The 13962-nt window shown below is 34.9% G+C and overlaps 1 protein-coding gene across 1 annotated transcript in view; it reads left to right on the top strand.

Annotated features, from left to right (window-relative positions):
- Positions 1-13962, top strand: part of TRHDE (thyrotropin releasing hormone degrading enzyme) — a 363319-nt gene that overhangs the window by 324768 nt on the left and 24589 nt on the right. The window contains exons 14-15 of the mRNA XM_040990020.1: positions 689-786; positions 1232-1339. Coding sequence (XP_040845954.1) covers positions 689-786; positions 1232-1339 — 206 coding nt within the window. The remainder of the gene's footprint in view (positions 1-688; positions 787-1231; positions 1340-13962) is intronic.

The raw sequence follows: 13962 nt of genomic DNA, 5'->3' as shown, positions 1-13962 counted from the left end.
GTGAAATACACTTTTTGTACATATTTGTACTGTTGAACAGTGTATCGTGTCAGATACCTCACTTTTAGCTAAAGTGAAGAATTTTACTGTAATTTCGGTTCTTGCATTCCTTTCACACGATTCTAAGAACCATATTAAAGAGAGAAAGAGCATCTCTTTTATGGGAACTGATATTTAATTGGATGGTTAGCTGTGTGGGTTGTTGACTTTAAAGTACCATATCATTGCACATAGATTTTCTGTGTGTTTCCATTGCAACAACGCTAGAGTATTGGTTAGGGAAACAAAGCATAATTGAATTCAACAGTCACAAATATTAGATATTCATTTTCAGAAAATACGTGCATTTGTGTGTATTTGTGAATGATTGTCACTGTCAGTATACCTGATTTTCCTATAAATTTTTGTTCTAAAGTACTATATAATGCAAAGTAATTAATCATTTGGCAAAATTCAGTAGGGAAGAAAAATTAATGCTCTTACATTCCAATAATATTTTATCCTAACTTTTTTCATTGAAAATGCTAAGGCGAGTAAAATTGTTACAGGGCATTACTGTGTATGTCACCAGTATATAGAGGTATATATATATTTAAAATATTCTTATTTTATTATAGAATTTCAGTTGTCATTATGAAGTGGTTAGAAAATGACATTGTCTTTGTTTTACTCCCATCGGCCCCTTTAGGAATATATTTTAAAGCAAGTTGCAACAACATACATCAAGCTTGGATGGCCGAAAAATAATTTTAATGGATCTCTTGTGCAAGCATCATATCAACATGAGTACTATTTATTTTCTTCTTTTCTTCCTTTTCCCCAGACCTGTCCAATAGCATCCCACTACTGCCATTGTGACTTTACCAGCATCAGACAATCTTTCATCCTTCACCTTACCTTTCATTTTGCTGGAGGGGCTGCTGATGGGTGGCGCAGTTTTCACTGGCTGATAGTAAGAACTAAGGCATTGCCTTGCTGTTTTCAAATATGCCTTCATTGCTGATACAGAGAAGGGGATCCACGCCCCTTACTACAAATTATTTCCAGAGAAAACTTTGGGGATAATTACTTTGCCCTCTGACTAATGGCCTTTACTCACCAGCATGGAATTTCCAGGGATAAAATCTATTTTTGTATCAATAATTTGTTTGTTAACTATTTTGCAAGGAGTCACTCTGTTTTCATATGTTAGTAATTCCTGTTCATTTTTGTCCCCTTTGATAATATCCAGAGAGCTACGTAGAGAAGTTATAATGCTGGCATGCAGCTTTGGCAACAAACACTGTCACCAGCAAGCATCAACACTGATTTCAGATTGGATTTCCAGCAACAGGAACAGGTAAGTTGAAACAATCCTGCATTTCTGATTTTGAGGGGGGATGTTATTAAACTCAGAGTTTCCACTTCTCAGTTGGAGAAAAAGACCAAAAAAAAATTATCAAAGTTTTATTTCAGGTTCACAATTTATAAGACAACAGCATAAAAGCCAAAACACACTCCTAACAGGAACGTTTCATTTACTTTAAGCTTTCTTAACCTGGGCCCTTATGACCCTTATTTGAATATTTACAGCAAGTATTGCCTTATTTCAAATTGTGATAGTTCCTCCATTTCATTAGAGGAAGATAATTAAATTTAGTCCCAAGGTGTTTAAGTTTCCTTATAAAGTTTGTAATAAAGTTACCAGTATTTAATCTTAACAAAGTAGCATAACAAATGTGAATATTAAAAATTAAAAGCAAAAAGGTTATGGAAAGAGATCTGAGACCCTTCAATGACCCTTGAAAATGACCTTAAACTTTTACCTTGGAATTTTACATTATAGCGTTTGGATGCATAATATGAGGTTAAAGTTATTCACTAGAATTAGTTTTGAGGGAAAATACATTATACTAAATGTCACTTATTTATGAAAGGAATACTGAGCATTAAGATAAATTAAAGATCAGTGATCTTGCCACAGTTTTTGAATCTTTTTACAATACCTTTGAATTTCTACAATTTTCTATTCCTTTTTGTACTATGTGCAGTTCATACCATTGCTATTCTGATTCTGGCCCCCATGCTTAGCCAGTTAGATGGGAGGGAAGTGGAGCAAACGGGCAATGTGAGATGATGGTCTCTGTGCCACTTTGGCTTTAGCCCTGACATGAGTGACAGAGCTGACTTTGTGAGCAACAAAGAAAGTTACTCTGAATAAAAATAGAGAATCACAATCAATATAATCGACTTATGGAACAAATTGTTACTTGCTCCAATAATAATCATTTATGCATATATTTAACATGTAAATGACTATATGTCAAGGGTAGCTATTCTACTTTGAAGGACATGATCGGCAAATTTTTCATTGCATTTTCTCTTTGGTACTTTGTCACAGTGTCTTTTATTCTGAAGAATTTTCATGTTTACCCTTGAAGTTAATTGTTCTTGATCTTAAAGTGAGTTAAAAAGGAAATGATTTATCACTATCATCTGCCGATGACCCATAACACATTTGAAAATGGTGATAAAAGTCATATTTCATCTTTTCTAGAACTAAAGCCTCCTTATTTATTGAATTTTCATTAACACATTGACATTATATTCTGAAAACTATTACATTTGACCTAAAATGGTACACAAAATTTTTTCTACTCTTAACCACCTTCTTTAATTCTACTACTAAACCATGAACTCATAAAATAACTCAAAATAATCTGAAATTTTGTTGATACAGGTCACTTGTGCATTTTTGAGAAAAGATATATTATGCAAGAATATATCCTTCGCCTACCTCCCTATGATTTTTACATTATTATCTTCCAACAAACACATACACTTTCTCAGAACTGACAGTTATTTTTAACCTTTGAATGAATTGATCCATGTAAGCAGATTTTAACAACTTTTTAATAATTTGGTTTATATTATTGCTTACCATATTTCTGTGGATCACATTCAAGCAAAATCACTCCCTGCTTTTGGAAACTATAGCTACTGAGGCAAGCCCATTGATAAGACTGTTGGATGGCCATATCCCACAGTATCGGCATTTTATGGCCCAGCTCTTCTTCCAATGCTAGCTTCCCTCTAGCTCCTGGCATCACTGCTTAGCAAATGATACTCGAGTTGAATCCCCGCAACTCGACTGAATTCTGGGCTGTGGCTTCCATATACAGACCCTTCTTGTGCCTAGCATCCAGGAAGTGAATCAGTGTGTAGGAGTCCTCTGTCTCTCTGATTTCAAATAAAAGCAAATCCGTATTTTAAGATAAATATATGGAGCCCAGCATGATAGCCTAGTGGCCAAAGTCCTCGCCTTGTATGCACTGGGGTCCCAATCCTGGTAGCCCTGCTTCGCACCTAGCTTCCTGCTTGTGGCCTGGGAAAGCCATCAAAGATGGTCCAAAACCTTGGGACCCTGCGCCCACGTGGGAGACCTGAAAGAGGCTCTGGGCTCCTGGTTTCAGATCAGTGCAGTTCCAGCTGTGGTTACTTAGAGAGTGAATTAACAGACAGATCTTCCTCTCTGTCTTTCCTCCTTTCTGTATATTTGACTTTCCAATAAGAAATAAAAAATTTTAAAAAATCTTTAAGAAAAAAGCATTAAATATGTGGCCATTCAGGAAGCACTACCTTTAAAATAAACATGGACATTAACAAAACTATAGAGTCATTCTCAATGTTGACTGAAAGATAAAAAGCAAAAAAAAATTAGAGTAACAAGACTCAAAGTTAATAAAAAATACAGCTCAATAAGCAAATACTTTTGTCTTTAAAGAAAAATAAACATAAGACAGGATATGAATGCAAAGAATGGAGAAATTAGCATTTTGGAGGAGTATCATTAGCCACATGAAGGATGAATAGAAGTTTGTTCGACAAACAGATCAGACCCGAGGAACAGGTGCGCATGTGTAAGGATCCCAGGATGAGGAAGGCCTGTGGGCTGTTGTTTAGTTCTCTAAGTGCAGTGATTTTTGAGTTGTAAATTTGAATAATTCAGCATTGCCACAACTCCTTTAAATGAAATTTCTTAAAACATCACCTCACTTTGGTTTTGATAAAACTGCAATGTCTGTGCTAACATAAGCAAATTTGACTCAAATGCTTTTATAGTTCTTTAGTCACACTCTTCATTGTTTTGTTGTTGTTGTTGTTCCTGCTTTTCTTTCTTAACTAGGCTAAGTGTAAACAAACTCTATGCTTGTTATAACTTGCTAAACCAGCAATATAGCATGCCCTCATATGGCTGGGGGTATGAGGCCCACTGTGTTACCACTGTGTCAAGATCAGAGTTTTAATCTGTGTGTCTTAGATAATAAAATCATATTACAAAAAAAAGATCATAGTAATAAAATCATACTACAAAACAAAAAGATCATAGTACAGTCCTGTAGTTGATGCTGGGTTTAGGTTTTTAATTTTTTTTCTTAAGTCAATAAAGGGAATATTAGATTTCTTTGAGAATGTGCCTCTAGCAATGAACTATTTATTGGTTAATTGGACCTATAAAGTGAGTGATTTGCACAAATTATCTAAGGAAAAGTACAACAAAGATAATGTAGTAATGTATTTATAACGTGTTTTGAGAGATGAATATTTATGGTAATAAAACCAAGGAAAAATGAATCATGGAAGTAGCAGGATTGGAAGTTTGAGTGGTGCTGCACTGCTGGTCAGCTCAGTTATATGATGCTTTGAGAAGGTGGGTAAACTCAGCGATGTTAGAATCAGAAGAATGGGTTGGGTGGATGTGAAAGCTGGTGCAAACAGAGATAACGCAACTGAAGGGTACAGTGATAGTAGCATCAGAGAGAAAAATTCAAGAATTATGCTGGATAAGTTGAATGATTGGGCATTCTGTTCCATGTGAAAATATTCCAGTGCTACCGTTGCTGAATTCTAATGGTGATGCCATGCATGAAAAGCAATTGAACTACGTTCAGGTCTTACTAGAGTGCAATTTAGGTGCTAAATTCAGCAGAATATCCTGTTTCAGAGACAGATTGTCAACTTTTCTTTAGAGAACAGCATAAATGATTCAAAAATATAGGAAATAAAAACTACAATGGCAGCTGGTGAGGTCAGAAAATTTCATTTCAAAAAAGGGGAAAAGCAAGAGACAGGAGGAGGGAGAAGAAGGAGGGAGGGGCAGGCTGATAGCCTTTTTACATGCATACAAAATGTAATTAAGGGGATAGAAATTGATCTCTTATTGTTGATACTAATTTATTAAGAAAAGATAGACCTATGTTTTCTTGAGTAAAAAACCCGAAGCATATTATTGCTTTTAATACCTGTGTTAAAACACTGTTAAAACATTACCAGGTACCTATGTAAATATCATAATAAGGCCCTTTGGAGTTTTCTCCAAGTAATAAATTTAACCTAAAGTTAAATGTGTGTTTTAAATAATGCATTATTTTTCAAATACTGTTAAAGAATGAAACTTATAACTATAAGCTAATACAAAGCAATGATCTAATGTATTTGATATTGATTTCCTAACATACATATTGAGAACTGGAATTTTCACTTAACTTAAATATACCCTACAATAGCAGATTGCATAGAAATCAATTGGAAATTTATTTTGAAAATGAAAAGCAAATACCATTCTATTTTTTAAAAAAAATGCTTGAGAAACACCCAGGGAACATTGCTTTAGCCTAATCTATGTGTTTCACTATTCACAAATCAGCTCTGCTGTTATTTATGGTATTGTCTTTGTGGTGATAATAAGCAAACTATGTATTTCAGAAGATTCATTATGTTTCAGGCAATAAGTGGTTTTGTTTTATGTATAATTTCACTTTTTTCACACACAAAAAAAACCACATTTCAAAGTTTCTAATAATCGTTGCTGGAGTTACATTAGGTTTCTGCTGTTACCCATCACCACTTGCCTACCTCTAACCCTGCAGCAGGTGGCTCTGTAGTATTTACAGTTACTGAAGATCTTGTCAGTAATAAGTGTTTGCTCAAACAGGTAAACAAATGAAAACTAAAACCACCAGTGGACTGCTAATATTCGCTGCAGTGACTGTTAGCAACAATTTTATGCAAATGCAGCTACATGCAGTAAGCCAGTAGCTCTGAAACCTCAACCTTCATCACACTTTTCAGGTAGACTTACAGAAGCAGAGTTTACTGGTCTCCACCTCAAGCGTTATGATCTGTAGATTTAGTCCCTTCAATTTGTATGTACAGCAAGTTCCCAGGTAATGCCAGTGTTGCTGCCCTGAGGGTCACGCTTGCAGAAACACAGATGTAGGCAAAGCGTACTATTTTCAGAGTCAGAAACACTCATGAACAAATTGGAATTATTCCCAAAAACAGTCTGGTGAAACTGGCTTGGCTTCTCTGTTGCTGATTACAACAGATCATGACAATTCTGTGAAAGAGTGCCTGTAGGACACTGACCCCCCAGGAAATCCCACGTCAACCTCTTTCCCAGATACCTGCTGCTTCCTTTGACTGCCTCTAACAGCAGTGAGAACGTTAAATGGGAATGTAGGGACCGGAACCTATGTCCAGTGATTTAGTGTCAGGGTCACCCTCTACTAACTTTTGATACTTACCAAATTGTAGCCTGAAGTATCAAATACAGTACAAACTATTACCATAGATGTTTTTGATTAGAGTACCAGGGTCCATTTCCGCTACTTCTTAAAGTAGGCCAAGCCAGAGTTTTGACTTCAGTTTTGTGTGAATATTTTATATAATTTCTGTCTGTATCACTTCCACCCTTTTAGATATATATCGAATGATAGGCAGGACTTTAAATTCTGTATCGTGCAGTCGTGTTAGGTGAGTGAATGAATGACACATTCCAAGCATCTAACACAGTATGGAATACAAAACTTGTCTTGGTTTCCAGGTAAGAAGTACTTTGCCTCCTTGCTCTGCTTATTCAGTTACCATTTCTGATGTGCCTGGCTGCATCAGCCACAGCTCCTGCTCGTGGTGTGGAGAGCCCCAGTCAACCCTTTTCCTTTCCGTGTTATCCTTATCCCACCCTGTTTGCTTTTCTTGTTTTTCTTGTTAGACGACACAGATGCAGAGGGACAAAGGGCACTTTCCACTGTGATCTATCCGATTGTCTCTCCAAAGCTTTAGAGCCTGTCTATTACGGTTCAAGTTGTGATCTTTTTTTGTCAGTTCTTTGACATAACTTTTTTTATATTTTTAACTTTTTGTTTCAGAATAATTTTAAATTTTCAGAATAAAACTGTGGAGTTGTTCAAAGAGTTCCCCTATACTGCTCACACAGGTTTCACTGTTACTACCAGTTCTTACATTAGTCTATTTGCCATAATCCATAATCCACATCCAACTTCCTCTATTTTTCTCCTAACTTCCTCCCTCTGCTTACCTTTCCCAGCCCCTAGAAATCCATGTTCTGTGTTCAAATTGAAATTTGATTTAGCTCTCTTATATGAGAATTTTTATTGAAGAGTGAAAATATCAGGATGTTTGTATGAATAATGAAAAGGCAAGGCTTCGTGGGCCTCCAGGGAACTGGGGATGAAATTAACCTTGACTCCCAGTGTTATCGTTAACTAGGTATTGTTTTAGAAGAACCAGTTAACGTATTAGAACTTCACCCAAGTTTCTTTTTTCTAAGGATTTACTTGCTTGTATGTTTGTTTTTGAAAGTCTGAATGATAGAGAGGAAGTTATCTCCCCTCTGCTGACTCACTCCCCAAGTGACCACAATGGCCGGAGTTAGGTCAGTCTGAAGTTCAGAACCACGAGAGTATTCCAAGTCTCCTACATATAGCTTTCCCAGAGTGTTAGCAGGAAGCTGTATCAAAAGTAGAACAGCTGGGAATAGGAATGGCACCTGTATGGGATGCTGGGGCCACAGGTGGATTCGTGGACAAGGTAACTGTACCGAAGAACTTCAGGCTTATTTCTAAAGGGAAAATGCCTCCAAATCTTCTGTGATTACAGAAGCTATAACCATCCAAAATTTCATGCACGGTATGTGTGAATGTATATCATGCAATTTCCCCACATAGATCCAATTTTGAGTCATTAGCTTGTTTAGTCAGATGGCATATCTGCCTTTATTCACACATCCCATAACTAGGTGTGTGGTGTACATTAGATGCTTGGAGTGTGTCATGCGTTTACTTCCCTAATGTTATTGTGCGGTAAAAATTCAAAACTCCTCCTCTTACATAACATAACCTTAAGAGGATGGTATAGAGGTGATATTGATAATAAGCATTTGAAATATTCACATAAAACTGAAATCAAACTCAGACAGGTGTAAAAGGGATCTGTGGGTTTTGATAAACCCTCATATGGGAATTCAGTGAATGCCAGGTCAAGAAAGTGGCCAACCCTGAGAGCTGCTAATGGAAATGAAAAGAAATAGAGATAATTTGAGCACTATTGAGGACGGTATAAAAGAGGTGCTGGGAGAGATTTCACTAAGAAAATTCAATAGGAGTCAGTCATTTTCCATATATATCTCCTAAAATACGATGTTGAAGTTAACATTTAAAATTCTTCTTCATGCAACACCAAAAGAAATATGAAATATTACCAATAAAAAGAAAAAATTATGCAAAATTGCAAGGATTTGACTTCTATAGTATTTTTTTGAAAACTAAGTAAAGCTTTGAAAACTTTTTCAATGAAATCTAAAATGTAAACTCGTTCCTAATTACCATTAGCCACATAAAAATATAATTACATTTTAATAGATTTAAATAATTCTTCTTTTCTCAAATTGTATGTATATTGTTATAACAGAAACATTTGTTCTGTCATTACTATACTTTCTCCAAAAAATGCATAGGAAATCATGTTTTTATGCTATCATAAAACCTTGAGTTAATTTGACTCTTAAGTCAAATTATCATTGCATTAATTAATTTCATCACAACCCCAAATAGAAATCGCTCAGTATGAGATAAAAGTATAGGCCCATATTTTAATTAGTCTGTGTGTTTATGGGTATATATTACTCATTGCTGAAGGAGATAAGGCTAACAACAAATTCGATTCCTATCTTATTTTTAAGGGCTGAGAAATCATGTAAATAAAACAAATAGATGAGAATATTTTTAAAATTACAGCGTGACACAGTTCTTTACAATCTTCTCAAATTTTGTGCTGGGATCACATAGTAATCTATTACAGAAGTCTTACATTGTATTTGACAATTTGATTAGGCTTTTCTCTAAAAAGACAGCAAATTTTAAAATTTAAAACTTCATTTCTAAAAAGTCAGCACTGATATTTAGAATTTTTTCTTTGTTTTTATAATACTACTTCCTTCACAAGATGAAAGATGAGAGGAGAAAAAAGAGGCATTACTTGTGGAAAATGGGAAGAAAAGCAAGGGCTATTACAAAACACATCTGTGATAGTTTAGAATTTGGAACTTATTCTCTAAGAATGCATGGATCCTTAGAATTTTTTTTTCTAGAAAGAATTGCCATACACCCAGAGAGTAGAATAACTGATTTTGAACACCACTGCACTAGTGAATGGGTACATGGAAAAGTTCATGGTGAGATGAAAATTGAGTTTCTTTGATAAGAAAAAAAATGAAATCCATGCAATGTTTTGGTCATAATTTACATTTTCCTACATTCCCTATGGGCATGAATTTCAAAACATTTTTGGGCCCAGATAAACTTCCTTTAACTTCATTTTCCATGAGTTTTTGCTTTGATGTAGAAGTAGATATATGGAGTTTGGGAAGTACATGAGGTGGTCAAAGTACTATGCAGAGATAAAGGACTCAGCCAGGGGGTTCAGCAATGCTGAGTAGCTGGTATTTCCCAGACAAGTTGTGGCCCTTCAACCCTAACATTTGCAGGTTATTGTGATTTTACTTCTTTCATCATTTTTTATAAATGCCTTTAATTCATTCATTATTAATCCCTTTCATTGAAAATCCAAAGACTTTTAACTATCTGTTTGAAAACACAGTCACAATTTTAGATACAGAAATGTGAATATGGAGCACATTACAAGGATTTATTCCTGGATTTTGTTCTTACAAATGCCCCTGGAAACCTCATACGATTCTTAATGTCCTTTTTATACATTTGCCTCTGAAATATGCAACTACTTGCTCCATTTTGTTTCATAAAGTGGCAGTTTATATCTTAAAGTTCAATGAACTTTTTCTGGTTTTTCTACATATGTTTGAATATTTTACTTAAAATACTATTTCACTAGTTAGCTAATATCGCTTTTACAAGTCAAGTAGTACTTCTGGTAGACTTCTACTGACACCTTGCATAAAAATGGCCTTTTTTTCATCCGAATATGAGAAATTATTTTACTTTAATTTCTAAGGGTCTAGGAAGGATGCTATAAAAAGTATTTATATTCTCTATGGATTATGTTAAGTAGATGAAAACTGAGCTGTATTCTTAGTCATTCATATGTTTTCTTGAATGTGAAGTAATTCAGCATCCTACACTGTAATTTATTTGATTCGTTCCCGATTTCACACTTCCTACAGTACAGGAATGCTAACAATACAGCTTTATGTATCTCCTTATTTTAACCCTTAGGCAAATTTCATTCTAAACATTTTTCAGAACAATCTTTTGACATGAATATTTGTTAGGTAGTTACTTGAACTGGTTTTCTGCAAATGCAAAATTTGAGGGTCTTTTTTTGGTCTACTTTTAATAGATACTTATAAAATATTTAAGGGAGCATTACCCTCTGTCCATTCCTTTAGGCCATAGGGAGTTTTTTGTCAGTGGTTATGGCTGGTTATTTTATGAAGTGTTACCTGCACAACACCAGTATGAATGCTTAGATATTGTCTATTGTCATTTTAAAGTAGAGAGTTGTTTGGGAACCTCTGACATTGTCACTTGTCAAAGTCATCTTCACTCTTGACAACTTATTATGCACTAATCCCTCCTAAATCATTCTTGTTTTGTTTTATTTCTTGTTTATTATTTTCCAGTATAAGTTTTCATAGGTATAGGGATTCTCCCTGCGCCTTCCGTTCCTCCCTTCCTCTTCTTTCCTCCACCCTATTTTCACCCATATTAGTAAAACCATTCAGTTGTTCACCTATAGTCATTTATGCTAAATATAGTATAGTCATTGACTCACAAGTTCAGCATTCTGTTATTCAACAGACATAGGCAATGCTGGAAAATGTAAAATCCTATTATCAAGGTGTATTTATTTTATTGAGAGTCTGTCAGGAGTAGAGATGTTTAGTGCAATGCACCTAAACTTCCTGTTACGCCAGGCTCCATTACCCATTTCATTTCAGAATATATGTAATGCATGTTGACCTGTACATCTACTTCCCTTATATTTTGCATAAATGTTGTCTCTTATCAAAAACAATATATGATATTTGTCCTTGGGTGATTGGTTCATTTCACTGAGCATAATGGGCTCCAGTTGGGACTAATTTGGTGCAAATGGTAGAATTTCATTCTTGTTATTGGCTGAGTAGTATTCCATGGAGTCGATGTACCACAGTCTCTCTATCAATTCCTGTTTAGATGGGCATCTGGGTTGTCTGCATGGTTTTGCTAATATGGATTTTGCTGCTATAAAGATAGGATTGCATAATACCTTTTCATATTCCGATTTCATGTCCTTTGGATATATTCCCAGAAGTTGGATAACTGGGTCTAAGACTCAAAAAATCTTTAACATTTTATGCTCCTGAATGTGCCAGTTTGCAGAGACAAGTTCATGGGTCTGCAACTCAGGGATGGATACCTGGTTAACAGTCCACTTGATTTTTAGCTTTCATTCTGCATCCAATATAAAGTATTTGGCATATTTCTTCCACGGTTATAAGTCTACTTACTTTCACCATGTTTGATTTGGTTATTGAATATACAGTAATCTCCACCATGTCTTGTGTAACATGCTGTACGGCTCCAGGGATTCGATGGTAAGCATAAAAACAGCAAAATCAAACAGGGTAGGGATTGACCAATGGTAATTAGATGTTAGATAAATAATGTAAGATTTTAACTCGGATGCAAATTTAGATGTAGGACAATTTCACCCATAATTCCCACAATTTTGCTTTAATTTCTGCAGATTGGCACCTGAACAGATTTTTACAAGGAAACATCCACTTTGATTAGGCTAACGAACAGCAAGATTAAGTGCAAACAACACCTTTTTAAAAAGGCCTTCCGCTTAGACTCCTGTCTCAAGATTAGATTCGTTGGATTTAAAAAATGTCAGCCTATTGAGCAGCATCTTTATTATTATAAGAAGATTTTCTAAATGTTTTATATATGTATATGTATATGTTACAATTTATCAGTTTGTGTTGTCTTAATTTGCTGGGAATTGCAAAAATTTCAGTTAATTGATTATACTTTTTCATCAAAGCTTTAGACGATCTATATTCCAGAATTAGAGTATGTGGCCAAAGAGATCTGGAAAAGTTATATGGACGAAAATGCAGGAAGTGTTCATTTGTGAAATCGTCTTCCTAGCCCGCGATAACTAACCTGGTTGTGATTTGTGTACATGTAGGTCTTATATTAAAATGAGCTAACTATGGCTGTGATGGAATATAGAGAAAGGCTTTTTGTGCTTCTATGCTCTAAACTCTAGAATCATACTTCTTCCACAACCTTTTTTCCTTATTTGCAGAACTCAGTGCATACTTAGTTCAGTCCATAATGGGATAAATATTTGACTGAATAACCTGTTTGAGGGACTTACCAGTCTGGTTTTATTTTTAATTTCCTTTCTGGTAAAATAAGAACTTAAATTTCCCTGGGAACTAATATCCTTCCAGTAACTGCATATTTCTTTTTATTTTATTGAAGTCACATCTAATTTTTAATGTAAGTGAATCATTTCATATTCTTATGCAAATACAAAAATAACTAAACATTTGTTTTGCTTTTCTCAGTACTTTGGGCTTTTTCCTGATATCTTACCTTTAAAATGATGTTATTAACTGTATAGTTAACAAGATTCTTTCAAGATATATTAATTTTTACAGAAGTATTCTTATTGCAAAGAAAGTTGATTTAACTTTTTTATTACAGGTTAATTGGATTTCTGCCTGTTTATGCCAATGGTTATTTTCTTATTATGGAAGTATTGTTTGCCTAATATGATACTTCATAATATTATTGAGTTGTTGTGTCATCTATCCAAAGATATACATATTGACTAGCTATAAAATAGCCCTGTTTTAACAGCCTGTTTATCATAATACAAGTCCTAATCTAATATAGATTTATATGGGTAACTAAGGGAACAATGCTGATTAAACTTACAATGGCAATCTTTATTTACCAAGCCAGAGCCTCACATCCAACAAAAATATTTGCAGCGTCCAAAGGATTCTGACTTATTTACAATGTGTAGAGTACAGTGACAGCTTTAGATGCATTGAGTCTGACAGTCATTACAATGGCTGTTAATTACTATTAAGGAAAAAGTTCCTCCAGGTTTTCTCAAAATAACATAAGCATTGCTAACTGTTCATGAGGAGGGTCCTTCAACAATATCAGCAGTTTGCTTTTGTATGTTTTCCTCCCTGAATATAAGCATTATTTTGCTCTGTCCTATCCTATTCTATTCACATCATCGCAGAGTAAAAATGAAAATAACTCATGTTGAATTTCCTTTTCTCTTTTAAGATTTATTTATTTTTATTAAAGGCAGATTTACGGAGATTAGCAGATAGAGAAAGGTCTTCCATCTGCTGTTTCAATCCTCAATTGGCTGCAGTGGCTGGAACTGATCTGATCTGAAATCAGGAGCCAGCAACTTCTTCAAGGTCTCCTACAAGCAGACAGGGATACAAGGCTTTATGCAATTCTCAACTGCTTTCCCAGGCCAAAACCTGGATGGGAAGTGGAGCAGCTGGGACACGAACTGGTGCCCATATGGGATGCCAGCACATGCAAGGATAGGATTTAGCTATTTCTTTCTAAAAAATAAACTTCTTTCTAATACTGTTCCAACAGTTATTCAACAAGA

The sequence above is a fragment of the Ochotona curzoniae genome, unplaced genomic scaffold, assembly GCF_017591425.1.
Source record: "Ochotona curzoniae isolate NIBS_2020 unplaced genomic scaffold, NIBS_Ocur_1.0 contig_1014, whole genome shotgun sequence".
NCBI classification, from domain to species: domain Eukaryota; kingdom Metazoa; phylum Chordata; class Mammalia; order Lagomorpha; family Ochotonidae; genus Ochotona; species Ochotona curzoniae.
Note: the sequence above shows the minus strand (reverse complement) of the source record. Positions and strands in the feature narration are given on the sequence as shown.